The sequence below is a fragment of the Triticum aestivum genome, chromosome 6D (genome assembly GCF_018294505.1).
Source record: "Triticum aestivum cultivar Chinese Spring chromosome 6D, IWGSC CS RefSeq v2.1, whole genome shotgun sequence".
Taxonomy (NCBI): Eukaryota; Viridiplantae; Streptophyta; class Magnoliopsida; order Poales; family Poaceae; genus Triticum; species Triticum aestivum.
The window spans coordinates 490,368,222-490,392,611 of NC_057811.1; the positions used below are offsets into that span (position 1 = coordinate 490,368,222).

General features: G+C 47.6%; 1 protein-coding gene across 1 annotated transcript; it reads left to right on the forward strand.

Annotated features, from left to right (window-relative positions):
- Positions 1–594: 594 nt before the first annotated feature.
- Positions 595–16,290, forward strand: LOC123146323 (uncharacterized). Its single transcript, XM_044565965.1, has 14 exons — positions 595–4,768; positions 6,641–6,704; positions 7,490–7,536; positions 7,658–7,762; positions 7,856–7,972; positions 8,478–8,552; positions 8,902–8,959; positions 9,101–9,220; positions 9,343–9,424; positions 9,511–9,592; positions 9,659–9,791; positions 15,232–15,534; positions 15,624–15,708; positions 15,825–16,290. Exons 1-12 carry the CDS (start codon positions 686–688, stop codon positions 15,504–15,506), a joined length of 5,241 nt encoding a protein of 1,746 aa, XP_044421900.1. The 5' UTR covers positions 595–685; the 3' UTR covers positions 15,507–15,534; positions 15,624–15,708; positions 15,825–16,290.
- Positions 16,291–24,390: the final 8,100 nt, after the last annotated feature.

Genomic DNA, 24,390 nt, shown 5'->3' on the forward strand with positions numbered 1-24,390 from the left:
GCTTTGGTCTTTGCCTTGGGTAAAATGCTTTATATATACTCCCTCCATTCATAAATATTTGTCTTTCTAGAGATTTTAACAAGTGACTACATACGGAGCAAAATGAGTGAATCTACACTCTAAAATATGCCTACATACATCCGTATGTGGTAGCCATTTGAAATGTTTAGAAAGACAAATATTTAGGAACGGAGGAAGTAGTTGGGTTGCGTTATATGATTTATTTACATCGTCATCTATGTGGAAATGCCTCAGATTAACTATGATTATCTGATCGAGGCCCTTACTGCACAGCAAACAGGGGTCAGGTCATTCCGCTGTCACGGTGTCACCTAATCCCACCCAAAGATTCACATGTGTGAACACCTGTGACTTACAACTCAAACTTGGTACAGTCCTTTGCAGGACGCGGACCACCAGACAAGCACCGGAAATTTCCCGCTACCCCATGTGATGATGTAAACCTGTGCGTCGATCTGTCTGTCTGTGACAACCACCTGGACCTGTCCATCTAACTATGCCGGCCTGGCTTGAATACGACCAGGCCATCAATAACACCCACCCCTATAAGACAAGTCATCGAGGCCTCCTCGAAACTGCGCACACATTTACAACTTCCTGCTGTTCTTTGCAGTACTCTCACCACACAAACACCAAATATTGGCCAGAGGAGGAAGAGGAGGAGATGGAGACGGCGATCGGTGCGGCAAGCTGGCTCGTCGGCAAGGTGCTGAATAAGCTGTCCAATGACTTGGTGTCCTCGTATGTGGCAAGCACCGAGCTCGGCTTCAACTCCGAGCAGATCAAAACCAAGCTCAAGTACATGCAAGGACTGCTGGATGCGGCTCAGGACAGGGATGTGAGCAGCAACCGTGGCCTGCAGAGCTTACTGGAGGACCTGAGCAACAAGGCTGATGAGGCTGAGGATGTGCTGGACGAGCTCCACTACTTCATGATCCAGGACAAGTTGGACGGCACCACGGAGGCAGGCCCGGATCTGGGCGATGGCCTACGTGGCCATGCTCTCCACGGTCGCCATGCTGCTCGCCACACAATTGGTAACTGGCTTCCATGCTTTTCTTGCTCACGTTCTCGTACACAAGATGATGGTTGTGGTACTGCTATTGCTATTACCAGTAACCCACACAATGCAACCAAGTCTGATAGCGGTGATGATGGTGGCTGTGTTCTGAAGTTGAAATTCGATAGAGTGGCCATGTCCAACAAAATCAAGTCAGTAATAGAGAGCATACATAACCTGTGTGATCCTGTCTCCGACTTGCTGAATAAAATCCCAAATAACAACACAACTATCACCGTCCAAAGGCTCCACACGGGTTCAACAGTTGCACAAGATAAACTGTATGGGAGGGGTGCCATTTTTGAGAGAACTATAAATGCTCTGACCAGTGGCACATATGATGGTGAAACCCTTTCTGTTCTGCCTTTTGTCGGTCCTGGGGGTATGGGAAAGACAACCTTCACCCAACACTTGTATAATGATAAAAGGGTTGAGGAGCAGTTCACTGTCAGGGTCTGGGTGTGTGTCTCAACTGATTTTGATGTGCTCAACCTCAGCCGACAGATCCTTAGATGCATACCTGCAATTGAAAAAGAACAACACAAGTGTACTGTCGAGACTGCCAATTTAGACCAGCTTCAGAAATCCATTGCAGAGAGACTGAAGACCAAAAGGTTTTTAATTGTCTTGGATGATATTTGGAAATGCAATAGTGAAAGTGATTGGAATAACCTTTTAGCTCCATTTAAAAGGGGGGAAACAAAGGGCAACATGGTTCTTGTCACCACTAGATTTCCCTCTATAGCACATATGGTGAAAACAACTGATCTAGTAGAGCTGCATGGTCTGGAGCCTAATGACTTTTTGGAATTCTTTGAAGTATGCATATTTGGTCATAGCAAACCTGTGCATTATGAAGATGACCTAATTGATGTTGCAAGAGACATTGTTAAGAAACTAAAGGGTTCACCACTAGCAGCCAATACAGTTGGTCGGTTATTAAGGAATAACATTTCTCGGGAATATTGGATTAGAGTTCTTGAAAAGAATGAGTGGCAAAATGCAAAAAATGATGATGATATTATGCCTTCTCTGAAAATTAGCTATGATTACCTCCCTTTCCTACTAAAAAAATGTTTTTCATATTTTGCTCTGTTCCCTGAAGATTATAAGTTTTATAATTTGGAAATTACTAGCTTTTGGACTGCCATAGGTATCATAGACTCTAGTTACCAAAACGATAATAATTATTTAGAGGAACTAGTAGACAATGGTTTTCTCATGAAGGGAGTTGATAGGTATGATGATCAATACTATGTGATGCACGATTTATTGCATGAACTATCCCGTAATGTGTCGTCACAAGAATGCGTCAATATAAGTAGTTTAAGTTTCAGTGCTGATAACATCCCACAATCTATTCGACAATTATCAATCACCATAAATGATACATATGATGAAAGTTTTGAAGAAGAAATGGGTAAACTGAAGGGTAGGTTAGACATTGCAAATTTGCGGACTTTGATGATTTTTGGGTTATGTAATGCAAGCATAGCTAATGTTTTGAAAGACACATTTGAGGAATTGAAGGGCCTCCGAGTATTATTTATAGCAATCAACATGCCAACATCTCTGCCTAACAACTTTTCAAAACTTATCCACCTTCAATACCTTAAGATTGGTTCACCCTATAACTTAGAAATGACTTTACCTAGCACCTTGTCTAGATTTTACCACTTAAAATTCCTGGACCTACAAGCTTGGAATGGTAGTAGAAAGTTGCCTACAGACATTAGCTGCCTTGTGAATTTACGCCATTTCAATTCTTCCAAAAAACTCCACTCCAATATTCCCGAGGTTGGAAAGATGAAGTGCTTACAAGAGCTAAAAGAGTTCCATGTTAAGAAAGAGGGTGTTGGGTTTGAATTGAGAGAGCTGGGGGAACTGGGAGAGCTAAAAGGAGAACTCCGCATATGCAATCTTGAAACTGTGGCGTCCAAGGGGGAAGCTAGTGCTGCTAAACTGAAGAATAAAAAGAATCTGAAAGGGTTGAAATTAGTTTGGGGTACGGAGCACCAAACCATAGATGATGATGTTCTTGATGGTCTTCAACCACACCCTAATCTTAGGGTGCTTGGCATTATAAATCCTGGTGTTGCACCTTGTCCTAGATGGTTGTGTGGTGACATTAGCACAAAAAGGTTGGAGTCTCTTCATCTGGAGGGTCTTTCTTGGTGTCCTCTTCCAGCTTTTGAGCAGCTACCACACCTCAGTAGTCTCACTTTGAAAAATATTGCTGGGTTGAGTGTGTTCGGGCCTGGCTTTAGTGGTGTTACAGAAAGAAGCTTCATGCACCTGAAGACACTTGAGTTTGAGAATATGCCAGAGCTTGTGGAGTGGGTCGGGGAACCTAATAGCCATTTGTTTTCAAGGCTTGAAAGCATCAAGTTTGGAGGTTGTCCCCTTCTCAGCTTGTTTCCCTTCTTAGAGTGCTCTGGCCTATTTACCAACCTGTGTAGTCTTCATATCGAAAACTGCCCCAAGTTGTCTCAGTTCCCACCCATGCCTCACACCTCCACAATAACAGATATTCATGTGAAAAATGATGGGTCAGAGCTATTATATGATGGTAAGCAATTGAGCATTGAAGGGTATGCCGGTACTTTGGCTTTCCACAATATGGATAAAGTAGAGGTTATGAAAATTACGGATGTATCACACATTCCGTTTGCAGACCTCCAAAAGCTAAATTCGTTGACAAGTATACATTTCAAGAAATGCGACGACATGTTTTCTGCAGAAATGGCTGACAGTGTTGTCATCCATTCAGTTCAGAATCTTGGTATAGAGGAATTACATATTACTGGAGAATTGTTCTCAAAGATTTTGAAGTGTTTCCCGGCCCTTTCCCAGCTTACCATGGGAGAGTGTAAGAGCCTTGAACTTCTGCCTGTGGAGGATGGAGGACTCTTGGGCCTCGAGATGCTCCAATCATTTACAGGATACAATTGTGGGAAGCTGTTCTCTCGGTGGCCCAAGGGAGAAGCAGGCGCAGGAGCTCATGCCATCAAGCCTTTCCCTGCTTCCCTCAGGGAACTTTGGATTTCCATAGAGCCAAGCATGCAGTCAATGGGTCTGCTCTCAAACCTCACGTCCCTCACCAGTCTGACCCTGTCAAGTTGTATGGAATTGACAATGGATGGGTTCAGTCCTCTCATCACAGTCAACCTCAAGAAATTTGCCGTAGATGCTAGGCATTCGAAGCAAGAGAACATGTCTATTGCAGGGGATCTGCTGTCAGAGATTGCAAGGAGCAAATTAGTGCGTGCAGGTTCTTTCCAGCTGGAAGAAATTTTGGTGGATAGCATCTCGGCAGTGCTTACTGCTCCCATCTGCAGCCACCTTGCCGCAAGCCTCCACACATTGATGTTCACTTCTGATGAGCGGGCAACAACCTTCACGGAAGAGCAAGAGCAAGCTCTGCAGCTCCTCACCTCCCTCAAAAATCTAGAATTTCATGGTTGCAAGAACCTGCAGTCCCTCCCTCAAGGGTTACCTGACCTTTCTTCTCTGACGAAACTAACGATCGGTATTTGTGAGAAAATCCTATGCATCCCGCCAGAGTGCTTCCCCGCTTCACTGAAAGGGCTTGGAGTAATATCTTGCAGTCCCGAGCAAATTGAGCAAGCCAGAAAACTGAAAGAAAGTGACCCATGGTTTTTTGTAAGTGTTGTCTCCCCCTTCCAGGTACGCTAACCCACCCCTGTCTTAACATGATTTGAGGTGATGCCTCCCCATATGCCTGCCTTTGCTTCTAAGACCTGACGGTCTAACATGCTTTCCATTGCAGACATACTGAACTAAATTAACCAGGGAGCTCGTGCGCGGGGGATCTGGGAATGGTGGGAATCTTCGCCCCTCTCTCTCTCTCTCGACCGTCGCCGACGGTGGGGTGCGAGGGCGGCGGTGGAGCGGAACTATGGCGGCCAGCGGGGGATGGTCGCGGGGTCGCACAATCGCAGTGAGCTGGTCGTGATCAGCCCCCGACCGTGGTACACTTCTCTCTCTCTATCTCTCTCTCTCTCTCTCAGCGCCTTAATTTGTTGTCGGTGCCATTCGTCCGAGCTGTTCGTGGGCGTGTGTCGGTGGATATAGGTCGGCATGTTAGGAGGTGCAACAGCTCACATTCCCCTGAATCCTTAGGGATTTGCGGTGCGTTGGCCTCCTAGATTTACCAAATTGGTCCCTTCATGGTTGATTACCGATTAGAAATGCCAAACAATAAAAATCTGATGAGTTTGTCTGTGCCTGCTCAATTGGAGTAAATAGCATAAAACTACTAGTTTACAGGCTTTGGTTCCAAAAAACTATCACTTTTTAATTTTTCTCAGAAAGCTACCGAACGCGCGGTCGGTTGTTTCAAAAAACCCAAATCGCCGGGTGCTTAGCAACTGATCACGATTATGACAGGTCAGGTCCACACCTAAACAAAGCGTTAGTTTGACTGTTAGTTTGACCGTTAACTGACATGTGGGGCCCACATGTCAGTGTCTCTTCTTATCTTCCTCTTCTTCTCTCTGCCTCCCTTCTCCTCCACTCTCCCTGCTCGTCAAGAATAGCACAGAACCGCCATGGCCGCCGACCACACTCCACGCTGCCGTCCTGTGCCACGTCCGGCCGCCGCCCTATGCCACTTCGAGCCCCACTCTGCTGCGGTTGATGGTAGGAGCTCGCCGGACCTCCTGGTGGCAAGGTGGAGACGAGGAGGCATACCAGAGGCTGGCGACCCTGTCGCGCGCGCCGTCTGGAGTCTCCGCCGCGCGCCATGGGGCTTTGGCAGGGGTCGCCACGCTGCCGCGCGCCATTGGGAGGCGCTGAGGGCCGCCGCGCCGTCCGCCATGGAGCTCCCCTCGGGTCACCGCGCCGTCGCCCACCATCTGGACCTGCTGGGGGTCGCCGCCCGTCATGGGGTCACCACAGCTCGCCGCTCGCCATGGGGTCACCACGGCTCGCCGCCCGCCATGGGAGCCGGCGCAGAGAGGCGGCCACTGGCACTGCGGCGTCGTGCAGCACAGGTCGGTGGGGGCGTAGATAGGCAGGGAGAGAAGGAGGTGAGGCGAAGGAGCGACCAGGGTTGAGCCCCGGTGATCACCGGCGGTGGGCGCCGAGCAGCTCGCCGGCCGGAGGAGGTGACATCGCGAGGAGTAGCGCCATGGCTGCCCTGATCTGGAGCAAGGACCTGATTGCTTTTTGCAAAGAAATGCAAGGACCTGATTGCTTTTTTAAATTTGTGTGAGGCCCACCTCTAACGGTCAAACAAACGGTCAAACAATCAGAGCTCTTACGCGCGGGGCCGACCTGTCATAATCGTGATCAATTGCTAAGCACCCGGCGATTTGGGTTTTTTGAAACAGCCGACCGCGCGTTCGGTAGCTTTCTGAGAAAAATTAAAAAGTGGTAGTTTTTTGGAATCAAAGCCTGTAAACTAGTAGTTTTATGCTATTTATTCGCTCAATTGGCATGATTTCCCTCTTAGCTTAGTTCATATCATTTCCCTCTTTGTCTATAAATCATGATAGTGGATTGATGTATGCATCACTTGTTGCTGAAAAAATTCAGGTGGCCCCCGAGTTCAACTATAGTAGGCGATTGAATGGCAAAGGTCCAGAGTGGCAGCTGCAGGGTTAAGGAGAGGACATTGATTTGTCTTCATCATCATCTTATTCCTCGGCTGACAAGTGAGCAACAGGTAAACACTTAGCATTCAGGCACTAGCTTCTATTCATTCGAGACTTGAGCAGAACTTATATTGGAGAAGAATATGGTCTCAGATTCCCCTTATTGGAACTATGTTCCTTTTTATTTTGTTTCAAATTTTTTGAAAGAAGAGAACTATTTTGTTTCAAATTGATCAGGTGCCTTCTTTTTTTTTTACCAAATCTCAAGTTGTTTTTGTAGGAATGCCTGTACCTAGCCTGGATTAATGCCTGTACCAAATTTCAAATTGACCAGGTGCCTCTCTTGTGCATTAATGCATTGATAACCGTCTTCAGACTTCTGGATAGACTTCTTAAGAAACACGTACCTAGCCTGTGCTCAGTCTTAATTTGAGGTGATGCCTCCCCATTTGCGTAGCTTCTGAGACCTGATGGGCTACTTGTTTCAGTTGCAGTGATGTAGATGTATCCTGTCAGCGTTGTGGAGCTAGGTAGATTAGGATCACATACTCAAGTCAATCTGCAGGTAGGTACCAAAAATCAACTTGTGCTCCTTTGTTCATTTTTCCATTCACACTGCATGCAGCCATTAATTTACAAATGGAATCTGTAGGCCAATCACATGCTTTTGTGTTTGCACATTGTAACTCATAGGAGCACAACTTCTTTTTTTTTGACTTGGTACACAGTTTTGCTAGTTTTCTTCCCTCTCTTACTACAGTGCACTTATTTCTGCAATGACATATTGCAGTTAGGATGTGGCAGCTGCACGATTTCACTTTTGAGCAACGTTATCAAGTAGGAATTTGCTATCTGCAATATTATGGCAATTCATTCTGCAATCTTTCTTTTTCCAGAAATTTCAGCAGACCCGAATAATTGGAGCATTTGACAGCAGGTTTAATCGTTCTGTTGGTAGCATGATTTCATTCTGCAAACTGTGCCTCATTCGGAGAGAAACAACAGTTCTGATGGTAGCTTTCTCACAATTCCAATGTTGGAGCAGTATCAAACAGAAAGGGAGGTAAGAGACAATCTTCGTACAGATCATTCCAGTCTTGCGAGCTTTATTTTTATATATAAAATAATGTTCTGATTATGATGTTCCTTCTCACAGGATCATCCCATCAAGTCATCATTGCCTTTATTAGTTCAGTGCCCTATTTTCTTCAACTCGCAAGTAGGAACAGTCATGGAAACATATAATCTGCAGCTTAAATTGGTGGTAGATCCTGTATGTAGTACCTGTTCACATAATTGACTTTTGGTGCTATGAATTAAGTTCTGCTGCTAACTCATGAATAAATTGAATCTTTCTTCAGCTAGTTAACAGAGTCACCAGTCATGTATAGTATCTGCTATGCAGTGGAGGGTGGCAAGCGCTTTCGTGTGTTTACACAACAAATCGCTGATGCTGACAATTGATGACAACCGCATCGTCTGCCTTTGGTGTGCCCGCCCGCTAGCCAAGTGCTCTGCTACTCCCCTGTAGTCCCAACTCGCATGTTCGACTCCGGCAGGGCATGTCCCACGTCACCGGTGTAATTTGGGATGCTGGTACGTACTTTAGTTTTGACATCTTCACTTCCTATGCTTTGATTTAATCCGAAAGATTCAGCATGGCAGATCCTGCTGTTATGACATCCTCATGAACCAACTGAATCTTTGTACTGCGCCCATACACGTGGGTTGCTTGAACTTCTCCGTTTTCTGACCTTAGTATTTCACTCATTCTGCAGACAATTGCAACCGAAGGTGAATTTTGTTTCTCTCGCAATTTTAGCAGATTTGCATTCAGAACAACTGCAGCAAAGGTGTGTTCTGAAGGAGGAGCTGTTCTGAAAGAGAGGTCAGGTGGTCATTCTTTCCGTTAAAAAGTGGCAATCCCCTGTGCCATCTGCTGGATTCTCGGATTTGCATTGCATTAACTTGTGAACTTGGTTTAATCACTCAGGTTTTCCTCTCAATTTACTAACCAAGCCCTGGAAAAGAAAATCTGAGCCCTCTCTTGTTTGGGAACCCGGTCAGCAGGTCCACCATTAGTAAGCAAATTAAGGTGCTCTACTGCTATATGCAGGAGTATTTTCTGTTTTCCCATGAAGATGAAATGACCGTTGCCTTCATCACCATTATTGCCTTAATTCAGCTTCTCTTATTCTTCAGTTCATAAGGAGGAACGACGCGCTCGCTGTGGCCTGCTTCTTCCTGACCGGCGAACCAGGTCACCCTCCCGTCCCTCGCTGACGTGTTACGCTCCATGGTCTGTGACTGCATTATAACCAACACAAGCATTTATTTTCCTCGGTTCCTCTACATTGTTCATTTTTCCGACCTTAACTACTTCATTACTCGGATTCTACAGGACAATTGCAACCAATGGGGACTGTGAGCTCTCGCGGTTGTCATTGCATTCAGGACCTAAGCTCTTCCATCCAAATAATAATAGCAATGGAAGATCTTCTGAAGCAGCAATTCCAGGAAGGTCAGTTGGCCGTTCTGTCTGTCAAAGGTGGCAATCCTCTGTTCCATATGCTGGTTTTGGGGGGTTTCTATCACATATTCGCTCGCGTTGGCTTGACTTGTGAACTTGGTGTAATCGTCCAGGTTTTCCGCCAACTGTGCTCCCTACTGGGGTGGCTTGTGATGCCACTTGCTCGATCGATGCTAACCCCATCATCTGCCTCTGGTGTGCCCGCCCGCTAGCTGTGTGCTCTGCTACTCCCTGTAGTCCCAACTTGTACGTCCACCTCACGGTCTTCGACTCCGGCACAGCATGTACGCACGTCGTCGGAGTAATCTGAGGCCGAGACCGAGCTGCTGCAAATTCGACAAATCCTCCATGAAGCAAATGAAGGTAAGCCTTACTGATACGCGACAGTACTTCTTGTGCTTTCTCATTAAATCTTTGCCTTGATTTCAGTTCTTTTCTTTTCTATCTTCATTCCCTACAGCAGGAACAGCTAGTCCCTACAGTAGGAACAACTATCTGATCAGATATTCCGAAGTTCAAAGTGGTATCCTCTTCCGTGTCCAGGAATCCGTGCCCGATGCTGGTACGTACTGTATCTGTTTTAACGTAATTACTTCCTATGCTTTAATTTCGTCTGAAAGTTTTCAGTACACTAGATCTTCTGTTACCTTGTGAATAAACTGAATTTTGCTACTACCAGTACCAACTAGCTGCCTAACCTGTTCTGTACGTGATGTACTTTCAGTGGAGCGGCAACTGCTTCTATGTGTACCACACCCGTGATGTCCACCGCGTCATGCATTCACCCGCGCGCTAGCTCTGTCCACCCCCTACGTACTCCGTCTCCTACGTCAACAACCTCGCCATCTTCAACTCCAGCACTGCCTGGCCCCACATCGCCGGCGCAATTTGTGGCCAACACCGAGCGGCATGTCCATCTTTTGCATGGTCATCCTCCAGGCCCTGGCGTTCTGTGCAAGCAGAAGCTAGCACATGCTAATTTAGCTCCAACGGCGTGACACCTTCAGTGCAGTCGTTACATAAACGAGACTTGGCAGGCATGAACATTGATCATCACCTTCCTTGTAAAAGAAGGCACAACAGTTCATCATGTAGACACTAAATACTCACCGCAAGGAATATATATTATGTACAGAACACCGAGACACAAGAAAAAGTTTAGATCGTGTTGACAACACCAAGACATCAAAGGAATGTGTCTCGTTTAAACAGCTTGGCGGGCGTGCCCATATCCGCCCCATATTTAGGCTGGACATGGGGTGTGCCGGTCAACCCAGACGTTTGAGGCCTGTTTGAGGCGTCCGTCCGGGTCGAAAAAACGTGATCGATCAGTGACGGACGGCCTGCCCGGGCATATGAGGCGGGTTTGAGAGGTCCGGTTGTAGATGCTCTAATAGGCTTACCGCGGTCCTTAGTGTTGTATGAGGTAACTAGCCTCTTATCAACGAGTGAGACCTCCTCCAATGCGAAGGTGATTAGATGAGGTGCTAAGTGCATTAAATTAAATAGCTTAGCAACTCAACTCCCCAATGCATAGGATGCTTAACTTGTTGGTGCTAAGCTCATTTTATTTAATAATTTAGCACATAAACTCTTCCATGCATTGGTCAGCTTCTTTCATTTAAGTGGTTTGCGTAGGTTCACGTGCTTGGTATTGGTTCTTTCCGGGGTCATCAAAGTGCTCTCTCTCCTTCTTAATTACTGCACCATGTCTTTTTTTTGCTCATGTGGCATGTTTAGCACCTGTCCCCCATGGAGCACTCTGAAGGGCCTGAAGGAGATGGCACCGAGCATCTATCTCAAGCAATAAACACGCATCCTTTCAAATGGTGGCTGCCAACCACCAGGCCACCACCAATTTTCTTCCATAATTCAGGGGTGCCGCTGCGTGCTCTTAATTTAGAGAAGCAGGTCCAGGTCAAGGACATCGTTTTGATGGATCGACCTTTTATTGCAGCGGACGCGGTCCAATAGCACCTGTCTTGTCGTTTAGAATTGTTCAAGATGAAACCACTGCATCCTCTATTGCAGCAGGCACACCATCTAATGGAACTTGCTTATCTATAAAAGAAGCCATCGAGGCCACTGACAAAATGCGCTCACATTGCTACTGTCCTATAATACCACACACCAATTACGTACCCTGTTAGCCGGGGAACATACCGGCCCGACTACCGGAGGAAATGGAGGCGGCTGTTGGCGCGGCTAGCTGCAGGCTTCTGGGGCAAGGCACTAGCAAAGCTGTCCAACGAACTGGTGGCGGCGTTTGTGGCCAGCTCCGAGCTCGGCCACGACTTCCAGACCATGAGGCGCCGGCTGCTGCTCATGCAAGGGCTACTCCATGCAGCCCAGGACAGGGATGTGAACAACGACCCTGGCCAGGACGAGGCAGAGGATGCGCTGGATGAGATCCACTACTTGATGATCCAGGACCAGCTCGACGGCACCAGCGAGGCTGCCGTCCAGATGGGCGATGTCCTCCGCCGTCATGCTCTCTATGGATGCCATGCTACTCGCCACACCATCGGTAACTGGGTTCCATGCTTTTCGTGTTGGCCTACTCGTCATGATGATCCTCGTATTGATGCTCTTAACACAAGTAGTAACCGACCTGACGCGACCAACTCTAGAAATTGTGGTGCAAAATTATCTCTACCAGTCTCCGATAGAGCGATAAAATCTAAACAATGCTCGACAGACACCTCAGCAAGAAACCTTCTTTTAGCCAAGTCTTTTAAACCTCTGCTATTCCAAAAGATTCCTCTCATAGTTCATCATGGAATTTTTTAGCCGTACGAATCCTAGCACTCCTACGCACTGCGGACACCGGGTACACCTTCCTTTTCCACTTGCGCTTAAAGACATGTTGACTCTGCAACCGGTCCTCACAACCAGTTTCAGAAGGTGTAGCCAAAACCATCTCAGTAGAATCATCCTCGACATCCGCCTCGGGAATGGGCGGCATAAGATCCGCACAAAAATTGTCGAGCGCCCTGACACCCAGCGCATCAACCTCAGAATCACTCATGGGTTTAACTGCCGCAATATTACGAATCATCTCTAAGGCCCGCTCAGCCTCTAAATCCAGAAGATCATTAACAGAATTAGAGATTTCAGTGACATTACTACCTAGTGACACTCCTAATTGATTTGCATTTTCAACAATCTCCTCATTGGAAAAATGCAGAATAGAATTAGAAGTATTGACCGACATACCAGTAGTGACTTCAACGTCACGGAGCTTGGCCGCCCTCATGGCGCACCGCTGCTGTATGTCGTCCACATCCGGCTGAGTCTGGAGACGGCCACTCACCCGTCGCCCCTCAGACATCGGATCCTGAATCCCTCCAAACGCAATGACCTCCTCCCGAGAGATCCTGGTTGGGGTAAGGCCTCCTGCCTTTCCCCAACCGCTAGGCCGGCCCACCTGCACGGACTCCCCAGCAGACTCGCCAGGAAGTGGAAAGGCACTCACCGGGGCCTCAGACGTTTGGCGCGCCCCGCAGGACGGAGCCGGCAGCGAGCGGGGTGAAGGGATCGCATGGGCCGCCTGCCCAAACTCCCCACCCAGCACCGGAGAGGACACCACCACAGGCGCCGCAGGAGAAGAGGGCTCCGGGGCCACCTGCCCCGAACCCTCTCCCAATGGCACAGCCACCACCAGCAGGGGGGTAGACGCGACGGGAGGGGAAGAATCCGAGGCCACCTGCCCCAGACCCCTTCCCAACGAGAGAAGGACACGGGTGCCACCTGCCCCGAATCCCCTACATCAGCAGGAGAAGTGCAGCCCGAGGCCGCCTGCCCCGGGACTCCTCCCGACAAACCAGCCACGAACACCGGCGTCACGTCCTGAGGGAGTACAGCGTGCTGAGCACGAGAGGGAGTGGCCACCTGCCGACCCACCTCCTCCTCTCCCCAGACCGAGGTCGGCGAAGCCCCCAGAACCCCAGAAATAGTGCAAACAGTATCCTCAAACCCCAAAGCAGGCAACGCGAGCTCAAAAGCCTCCTCGGACTCCACCCGATCACTCCACAGCCTCGGGGGTGCAGAAGAGGGTTCGAAGGACCCAAATCTCAGAGTCGTCGTAGGCACCGAGGAGGGTGGAGCTGCTCCATCCCCGGACGTCGCGGTCTCGGACCCCGGTCCCATGGACACCTGCCGTCCAGAGTCCTCGACCCGCGACTCCATTGCCCCCGCACTGCCGTCACCCTCGTGCATATCCACGTCGGACTCGTGAGCCGCCGCAGCCAAAAGGCTCTCATCCTCAAACTCAATGACCAGATTATAAATCCTGCCTCGATAAGCCCACTTAACCACTTCCGGCACATACTCAATGTTCAGAATACTAACCAGAACCCGAGCAATCCCATGAGCTTTGGTGAATGCCATATCCACACGCTCAGGCTTCCCCACCAAAATGCCCAAGCTGGCCACAACCCGAGCATCCTGCAACGGCTTGGAGGGGGCCCCGGAGAATCGCAACCACGCACGAGTGAGCGGCTTACCCTGAGGCTCCACGTGCTTCCACTCCTGAAACTCAAGGATGCCATCAGTTCCCGGCACCTTACATATCCCAAAACTCAGCAACCTCTGCAGATCCTCCACGGAAGGAAACTCAACTCTGAACATCTTATCAGCGAGACTGACAAGGTCCCACTGGAACTCCCCAGGGGCCAGCTCCCGAAGCCTCTGCACAATCTGTGTCTCAGAGACCTCCCCTCTGGTGACCTTGACAATCCCCGTAGTCATGCTCGGAGTCTCATCAGTAACCTCTCGCTCATTCGGAGACTCAAAAAACGTTAGCTCAGCACAGTAAACTCCATACATCATGAGCGACGGTGCCTGATCTCGCAGTATCGGACAGTCCCCAGAGTCGTGTGCCAGCTTACCGCAGGTATCACATAACAGAGCCACACACTCCGCAATGAAGTGGCCCTTGTCTCCACATCGATAACAAAGCATCTTCTCCTTCTTGCGCGCCCACTTGGACGCCCTATCAGACTCAGCCCTGTCCGTCATCTCCACAGACACATCAGCCATGACCTCGTTCTCAGGAACCTGAACAGTAGCAAGAGACGTCACCACCTCCATAGCGTGACCGGGCAGCACTGGCTCCTCGGCAGCCCCGTAATCTGTCATCTGCTCGACAACAACAGGTGGGGGGCGGAGGACGTGGACGGTACCGGCCCCCTCGACCGCCCCAACCACCACGATGGCCACGGTAACCTCCTCGCTGCCGATGACCCGGATCCGAAGGCCCCTCAACGAAGCCACTGGTAGGACCCAAGAACGGCCTCTCAACCGAGCCATCGCTTTGCCATGCATAGCCACGCCCGCCACCCGTGGACGAAGAACCACGGTGCTGGCCAGCCGTGTAGGCATCGTAGCCGTCATCCCCCCACTGACCCCGGGGCGCAGCCACAGTACCGTTGGACTGCGACGACGGAGACGGGCGAGCAACGACGTGGGGTGGAGGAGCCGGTCTAGGCATCGGACCCGAAGGCACGGGTGGCCTTGGTGGCGCGGCCCCCCGGCCCGCAGCTGCGACCGCAGCACCGCCTTGAGCCACCGGCCGAGGACCGGAGCCCGGTCCGCCACGCCCGCCCGACGGCAAGGCCGGAGCCGGCGGCCTCCCCACGGGCGCCCCGTCAGCATAGCGCGCCGCATCAGGGCCACCCGACCCGCGTCCCGCAGCGGTCTTGGGGAGCGGCACGCCACCACGACCATCACACGACATATTTCTACTTCCTATGAAACCATGATTCCCTTTGATAATTCAGTGTCCTATTTTCTTCTGCTCACAAGGAGGAACTGTCATCCAAACGTATTCTCCGAAGCTTAAATTGGTGGCATTATATTCTGTGTCCAGAACCCCAGGATGATATTGGTATGTAGTACCTGTTTTGACACAGTTGACTTCCTATGCTTTGATTTCGGTTCTGCTGTTAAATCATGAACAAATTGAAATTTTCTACTGCTAGTTAACACAGTAACATGTCCAGTATCTGCTCATCTCACTCCCTCAACGACGCGCTCACTGCGGGCTGCCACTTCCTGCACACAAAACGAGGCCACCATCCCGTTCCTCACCGACGTGATGCGCTCCACGGGGTTGTCATGTGCTGTCACATCCTCGATCGAGGCAACCGCACCATCTGCCTTTGGTGGTGCGCCCGCCCTGCTAGCTGTATGCTCTGCAACTATAGTAGTCCCAGCTCCTAGACCGACCTCGCCAGCTTCAACTCCTGCACGGCATATTGCCATGTCACCGGCGTAATTTGGGGCCGACACCAAGCTGCTACCAGGTAAGCCTTACTGATGCACGGCAATAATCCTTGTGTTTTCCATGAAATCTAAGCCTTGATTATAAGTTTTGCTATGTTCTTTTCTTCAGTGCCTACTTAGGAACATCTATCTGAACCTGACTGAAAATTCAAATGGCACCATATTCAGTGTCCAGGAATCCGGGGTCGTTGCTGGTACGTATTAATTTCGACTGTGCTTTGATTTCGTCAGAAAGATTTGACTGTGCATAGTGAATCCTGCTGTTTCAACATAATAAACTGAATCTTTCAATATACACTGTATTTTACAGCAAAGCGGTACGCCAGTACCTCATCCGATCCTGCGCCTCGGGTTCGCACATCAGCTCTGCTTACTCTGCCTCCTACGCAAGACAACCTCACCATCTTCGACCCCGGCACTGCCTGGGCCCATATCACCGGCGCAACTTGGGGCTGAGACCGAGGGGCTCATCATCCACGCCCTGATGTTCTGCGCCATTAGCACCATGTGTACATGGATACACCTGCATGTATTTGTTAGATGAACTACTTGACAGACATGAGCACGGATTATCATCTTTCTTGTGAAAGAGTACACGTTGATTCGTCGTGTAGATGATAAATGTATAGACTTATGTGACAGCAAGACACAGTGTAGATTCGTCGCAAGAAAAAGACACGGTTTAGATTATGTTGATGACACCGAGACATCTGTTAGCAACTTAGCATGTCTTGTTTCAACTTCCTGTTGTGCATATATCTAGGCATAAATCAATATGACTTGTCCCTGAGTTTCAGGATGGCAAATATCTTCCAGAGCCATTCATGAATATTAGTATATGTATATCATTGCAATTTGCAAATTTAGTGTAGGGAAATCAAGGCAACTCGGAGTTCCAATGCCAGCAGCTAGCTAGGCCTCCTTCTAATTGTTGCTAGCTAGGGTTGGCCATTGCGTACTAAGTAAGATCCACACTTATCTTGTCTGGAAACTTGAAGCAGCTGACACACATACTTCTCTGGACAACTCATGATTTTTCACTTATGAATACGATTAAAAAGTAGAGTTTATTAACCCCCTAGATCAATGATGGACACGATTGCTTGCACAATACAGTTTATTTTTCACTAATTCAGCAAAGCATTGCACTTGCATGAGTACTAGGATGGAACAGTCATTGTTGGTGCTTGCTTAATCCTTAATCACAATTTACGAATTTTAATTTCCTGGACTAGCATTTTAAATATTTATGGGGATGTAGCTCAATTGGTAGAGCACTTGTTCACGTAAATAAGAGGTAGGGGGATAGGTACCCGGAAAATGCCAACGGAGGCCGAGCTCCAGTGAGCTCGTTTTCAAAATTTATTTTTTCAGAGCGCGAAAAATTCCAAATTTATTTTATGAACAAACATGCACATGTATACTATGTATATGCAAATTTTCACAGCATTATACGTTTACATGTGGCGTACAGAAAAAAGTTTTCACAGCATTATACGTTTACATGTGGCGTACAGAAAAAAGACAAATACGCATTTTTAAATGGGCCTTTTATTTTTGTTATTGGGCCAGAAATTTGTTATTTTTGTACAGCCTACAAATCACAACATTTCTTGACGAAATTTAACACGTCCTTGCGGAATACATATATGTTTCCATGGATTTGTTTTCAGATTTTTTTGGAACATTTAAATACACTTTTTGATTTTTTGAAAATACCGAGCTCACTGGAGCTCGGCCTCCAGAAATCCGCACTCGATAGGTACCTCCCATCTCTAGTTATTTATTTATTATTTTCTCCTTTTTATTTTGTTCAATGATTTTTGAGAAAAAGAAAAACATTGGTGACACGCTAGATGGGCTCCTGTTGACAGTTTATTTCGGTGACCTGAAGAAAGAAGACAAAACTAGTTCCAGTACAAGTAAATTAGTTCTGTTAGACTGAAAAAAGGTTAATTAGTTTAGTTTCCTAAGAAAGGAGAAGTTAATTTTTCAGAAAAAATAATTAGTTTCGATGTTTGTAACTTTTCTATGGATGGAATCGCGCACTAAATGAAACACAAATTTGTCCATCGGTTTTACTTTTTGTATGCATTTTCCTTAGCGGGTTTTCCAATTATTTTCCTTTTTATTTTTCCCTTATTATTTTTTTTTGTTCTTCCTTTACCAATTTTTAGATTCATGAGCATTTGATGAAATCTTAATTTTAGAAATTCATGTATTTTATTGATTTAATGAAAATTTTTTAAAATCAGCAGCAAGATTTCAAACTTGGGAAGCGTTCCCAAATACGTGATCATTTCTTGAAATTTGGGAACATTTTTTTAAAATTCATGCCAAGAAGAATTTCTTTTCTGAACGTTCTCTAAAATTGGGATATTTAATAAACTCATGATAGAGTTTTTGAGCATTATTTATAGTTCTTGATAATTTAGAATTCACGAGCCTATATGTAATGGTAGAATAATTTTGAAATTACAAAACTTATTGTACATTCATGAACAATTTTTAAATCTCTTTAACATTTTAAAATTGATGAGTAATTTTAAATATAATTTCTTAAATTCTCAAGTATTATTTAAATGCACAAATATGTTAAAATTCATAGAATATTTTCATAAGAACCGACTCCATAATAAACAGGTAATTAATACCTATATTCACTAGCCTGGCAGCCACATTATAGGGCCGGTCAAGTAGCATTTGCGCGGGGGAGGGTGCGCGTTTGGTCACTTCCGCGCGCCTACTCGTTCACTAGGAGGTATATTCTTTATGCTGGAGTCGACACGAATGGTTCATCAATGATTGTCACATTGTGGGCTAGGTGGTCGTGGTCTACCCGCCACGCATGAGTCAAAACTATCAGGGATGCATATGAACTCCGCTAAACGATTTAAATAGTTTTAGGACTCAAATATGCAGTTTTGAAAGTTTAGGACTAACTTGACACACCTCTAATAGTTTTAGGGCGTATGATGTATTTTACACTTTAAAAAAAAAGTGAAGAAATGTTCTCATAGTTTGTACAAAAATATTTGTGCCACTAATTTTTTTATGATATTAAAAAAATGTTCACTCATTTCAAAATAGGTTCTTGACATTTTCAAAATGTTCACTCATTTCAAATATATGATGATGATGTTTACAAAAAATGTTTATACAATGGAAAAAAAGTTTTGTGCCATTCAATAACACGTTTGTGGCATCTAAAAATAAGAGTTGGTCTTCCCCCGCAGTCGTGCCTTCTCACCGTTCCCAACCTCCTCCACGGCTTGCTTTCCCCCACGCGACTTGAGGGCGGCATATTGCGCCTTGAACTTCTTCTCGTCTTTGATGACCCTAAAGCAATGGGAGAGGTTGAAGCACTTGCCATTGTGTTGGACCTTGAATGCCTCCAAAGCTTGAAATGCCTACAAATGTATTTCATGCAAGCATATTGGCAAATGGTATGCAAATGAACACACAAGCATAAACTTGATGACACAAAAGAGGGCGGCTTGCTAGCATAGCATGTCTTGCATGCCGATGCCGCTCACGGGGCAGGCCTTGACGCTCTCAAGAGAGACACAAAACTTGTTGCGCTCTTGTTGGATCACCCTCCATCGCTTCGAAATGGACACCCACCCATGTGTGCTTACTATTTGGTACGACGGAAACTTCTTGCGCTCATGGAACTCACGGTGGACACAAATCCAAAAAGTTGAATGCTTTTGTTCGGCTCCAGTCTTGGGGTCTTGCCCAATGTCTCTCCAACACTCGCAAAGAAGCTTGTCCTCGGCTGCCGTGTATGCCTTGGTCCGCTTGCTCTTGCGCTTCGGCTTCGCCCCAGCGGCTTGGTTGGCGAGCTCGTCCTCGAACAAAGGCTCCCCTTCAATGTCGCACTCGTCCTCTTTATCTTGCCCGTAGTCCTCCGGAAACTTGTGGTCGAGTGGGAAGCACTAGTAGAAAAAGGGGCTTTTACCCCGGTTCATAAGGGCCTTTAGTCCCGGTTCTGGAACCGGGACTAAAGGGTCGTTACTAATGCCCTAGCCCTTTAGTCCCGGTTCTTACACGAACCGGGACTAAAGGCCGTCCACGTGGCCCGTGCGGGGAGCCCAGGCAGGAGGGCCTTTGGTCCCGGTTGGTGCCACCAACCGGGACCAATAGGCATCCACGCGTCAGCACCTGGCAGGAGCTGAGGTTTTTGTTTTTTTTAAAGGGGGTGGTTTAGGGGTTTTGGGGGGTTAATTTAGGTGTTTCATATATTGTGTTAGCTAGCTAATTAATAGAGAGAAGTGTCCTCTCTTATCTCCGTGCTTTGTCGACGCTACGTACTATATACGTATGGAGAGGAGTAGACACGCTAGCTAGTAATCAAATGAAGGAAACAGAAGATCGTCATGAACATATATATATGCATACAGAGAGAAGTGATATCGACCACCTCTCCTTCTCCGAGATATTGGTCGAACAAAAAGTTCTCGTATATCTATCCGACACTACCGGCTACATATATACAATAATTATCTCTTACAATACAATCTCCTAATTATATTGTAGGAACACAGGGTCCACATAGTATTCTCCGTTTTCAGCGATCACGTGGTCAAGAAAGAATGCCGCCAATTCCTCTTGAATTCCTCGCATACGAGCTGGTGCTAGGAGTTCATCCCGCTTCCGAAAAATCTAATTTGAAGAAGGGGGTCAATACATATATATATATGAATAAATGAAACTCAACACAAATGATGGTAATAAAATAAAATTGTGAATATTATTTCTTACGCACTTCATATTGTTCTTCAGTGTAGCCCCGCTCACAGGTATGGTAGCGGATGGACTCGCAAATGTAGTATCCACAGTAATTATTCCCGGGTTGCTGCCACAACCACTTTACAAGAAATAGAGGTCAATCAAACTGATAAGCAAGCATGCTAAATGGTATTGATCAAACTAGCGCTTGAATCACTAGGAGATGCGCGGAACATGCTACTATAGTACTTACTTTTGGGTGTCTAAATTGCAGCTGGTTCGGCAGTCCCGGGGCTTTTGAGGTGAATTTTCTCCAAACCCTGCCAGACAAAGAAAACAATTACTTGATATCAGGAAATGAACAAAGTTGCTGATATGGTGGATAATGATCGATTTAACTTACTTCTGGAGCATTTGAGTCATGTTCGCATAGTCCTGGGGATCTTTTCGTCTCGAATCTAAGACGATTACTACTCCCGGCTCAAGCTTAATCTCTAGGAGAATATAATGGAAGCTGCGCATGCATGCATAAGTCATCAATTACATTACCATAACCTGGACTAATAAAGGGAAACCGAATATGCAGAAGACAGTAACACTCACTTGAAGTTGTAAGGAAAGAGTATTATATCTTTGTTTTGATTTAATACCAACGATTGTAGCAAGTTGGCCTCGGCTTCTTTGGCATGAAATTTAACCTGAGTTGCATCTATGAGATTTGTGTTAATGAACCCAATATCACCGATTTGTCTTTTCTTCAATTCGGCGATCTTCAATCTGCATAATATAGTGAGGATAAGTATAAATACATGCAATGAAAGAGCTGACCTATATAGAGAGACTTAATGACAGAAGTAGTACTACTTACAGACAGTAGCAAGTGATTGTTGTTTTATCGAGGGACATTAGATTGTAAAACTGGAAGAAATCCTCAAATGGAACATTCAGCAGTTCAATTCCAACGAGGTCATGCTCCGGTTTAATTCTCAGCGTTAAAGTACTCATCCCATCAGACTCTCTGCAGGTTTTCATGTACCAATCATGTAGTCTTCGCATCATCGTGCTTAGAGATTTGACATCTTTGACGAGAGGCTTCCCGTAATGGTATTTGTGTTCGTCCACCGCCATGATTTCATAATGTACATCGTCGGGCAGGTAATCTCCAAGATCGGTATAACCGGGCACCATACCCGGATCATTAGCGACGATGTCTTTTGACACCTTGAGCGGGGGGCACGATTGGTTCTCTTGTTCGCCGAGCTGGGCAATTTTTTTCCCAGCTCGTCGTTCTTTCATCCTTTTATCACTGACAGTACTTCCCGACCGCTCCGCTTCGGCATATGCCTTTGCAAGAACGCGCTCATAGTTGCCTTTTGGCGGAGACTTTGGTGGTTTTGTCAGGGCAGCCAGAGTGCGCTTTGCTTTCACCGGATCTACCTTCTCCTCCGGAGGTGGATGTTTCTTTGCTTTGACCCCTTCAAAGAAGTTCTTCACTTCGGCTCGCACGATCTTCGCGTTCTCCTCCTCGGTCCTCTCATATGGTAACTTCTCTGGAGTCTTCAGAGAAGGACCGAATCTGTATTGCCTCCAGCCTCTGGCAGCTGTACTGCTAGACGCCGGCAGAGCAGACGGAGCGGCTGCGGCTGTCTTCTTTCCTTGCTTACGAGGCGGAGGAGAAGGACTACGACGCGCCGGAGCAGGAGGCGGAGAAGGAGGAGGCTGGCTGCTCTGGCGCGCCGGCGCTGGCAGAGAAGGAGGCGGAGTGCCGCCACGCGCCGGAGAAGGAGGCTGATGAGTGCCCTGATCACTCGCCGGAGGAGGAGGCGGAGGAGGAGGCGGAGTGCCGCCACACGCCGGAGAAGGAGGCTGAGTGCCCTGATCACTCGCCGGAGGAGGAGGCGGAGGAGGAGGCGGAGTGCCCTTACTCGCCGGAGCCGTCCAGTTCGGAAGCTTGATGAGCTCCTTCCGCCATAGGCATGGAGTCTTCAGAGCTAACCCAGCCGAGTCTCCCCTTCACCGGTAGGGTGGTCAAGCTGGAGGTCCTCAAATCCCTCCGTTATTTCATCCACCATCACCCTAGCATATCCATCTGGAATTTGCCGGCAGTGGTAGGTTGCGCCGGGTTCAGTAGGTAAAACAGAGCCAACAGCTGCCTTGACTTTCAAGTTCTGCCATTCCGCCATAAGGTGGCAATGTTGAGACTCCGTGATAGCATCCACGGGGTAGCTAGGAGTAGCCGCATGCTCCAGCTGAGGCAGCTCGGTGGAAGCCACGCTGCTTCTACGCTGGATGGCGGTGTAGCTTCGGGGGCAGTTTCGGCATCTCTATTGTTGTCTCGTTCCTCTAGCACTTGAACCCTTTCGTGCAGACGCTGAATTTGGATCTGCTCCACTTTTTTCCTCCTCTCCTGGGTTTTGTAACCGCCCGCGTCCGGAAAACCAGCCTTCCACGGAACGGAGCCTGGCGTGCCTCGTGTCCATCCAGGGTGCTCAGGATTCCTGAGGGCCATTGTGAGCTCGTCGTTCTCTCTGTCTGGAACGAATGTCCCTTGCTGCGCTGCATCGATATAGTGCTGAATCTTCTTGACGGGTATTGCAAGTTGCTCGTCCGTCCAATGACACCTCCGTGATACAGGGTCCAAGGTTCCGCCAGCCCCGAAGAACCAAGTCCGGCAACGGTCTGGCCAGTTCATTGTCTGTGGTTCGATCCCTTTATCAAGCAGATCCCTCTCAGACTTGGCCCACTTAGGCCGGGCTTTGAGTAGCCACCTGACCCCGTGCGATGGTGAAGCTTCTTCTTCGCAGCATTCATCTTGTTTGTCGCTGACATCTTCTTACTCTTTTCCGATGTCTTGTGGGCCACAAATGCGGGCCAGTGATCTCTGATCTTCTCATACCGGCCGACGAATTCAGGTGTCTCTTCTTTGTCGACAAACGTTTTCAGCTCATTCTTCCACCTCCTGAATAGGTCTGCCATCTTCTTAAGAGCATGAGACTTGATTAATTGCTCTTTAACTGGCTTCTCCGGATCCTCCTCTGGCGGTAGGGTGAAATTTGCCTTCAGCTCAGTCCAAAGATCATCTTTCTGCATATCATTGACATAAGACACCTCAGGGTCTTCCTTCTTAGGCTTATACCATTGGTGGATGCTGATCGGGATCTTGTCCCTAACTAGAACCCCGCACTGAGCAGCAAATGCATCCTTTGTCCGGATGGGTTCAATCGGTTGGCCGTCGCGCGTGATTGCTGTGATCTCAAACCTTTCATCCGAGCGCAACTTTCTCTTCGGGCCTCGTCTCTTTACCGCAGTTGTGCTCGATCCGGAGGGCTAGAAAAAAGAAGAAAGACGAGTGTTAATTAATATGTGTACATACCAAAACAATGAATGCATCAATTAGCTAGTCAGCACAGGCTTAACTAATATATTTACCTGGCCGGACTCTGTTCGGTCACCGGACCCGTCACCACGGGCTCCTTCTTGCACCAGCATTGGGTCACCGGAGCCATCATAATCATGTCTTTCCTCCTCCACTCTTTGATCACCGCAGCCTGCTTCTTCACCCTGTTCTTCCAGACCATCATTGTCGTTAAGATACGACAAGATATCACCTCCGGCTAAGATTATGTCCCCCAACACATCTTCTGCTTGCTCATCTCGTCCGTGCTCCATTGTTTCTGCAAATATTACAACATGGCAATTATTACACAAACATGACAGCAGGTGGATATATTAGTGCAAACGTAGACCTAGCTTATTCCGGGTTTGGGGTGGCCTAGGCAACGCTTCAAGGGTAGGGGTGCGGCGGGAGGGGGTAGGAGACCGACATCATTTTTTTCTAGGGTTTGGGTGTCCTCGAGAGTTTTGGTCGAGCGAGAGGGCCGGGGGGTGCTCCCGTGGTATAAGTTATCACGGTCGAGAGGGGGTATACATATCGACCGTCCATCATGTCGAAGTTATCTGGGAGGGAGTTATATATATCGACAACGACGACATACATACACGGGAAAATAATGTTATCGGGGAGGGGGTATATATCGACCCCCCCCCACGTGTTGAAGTTATCGGGAGGGGGTTTTATATCGACAACGACGACATACATACACGGGAAAATAATGTTATCGAGGAGGGGGTATATCGACCCCCCC

Coding starts and splice junctions, on each gene's coding strand:
- LOC123146323 (XM_044565965.1), top strand. CDS start 686: ATGGAGACGGCGATCGGTGCGGCAAGCTGGCTCGTCGGCAAGGTGCTG. Junction 9,221..9,342: donor GAAGCAGCAATTCCAGGAAG/GTCAGTTGGCCG, acceptor GTAATCGTCCAG/GTTTTCCGCCAACTGTGCTC. Junction 9,425..9,510: donor AACCCCATCATCTGCCTCTG/GTGTGCCCGCCC, acceptor ACTCCGGCACAG/CATGTACGCACGTCGTCGGA.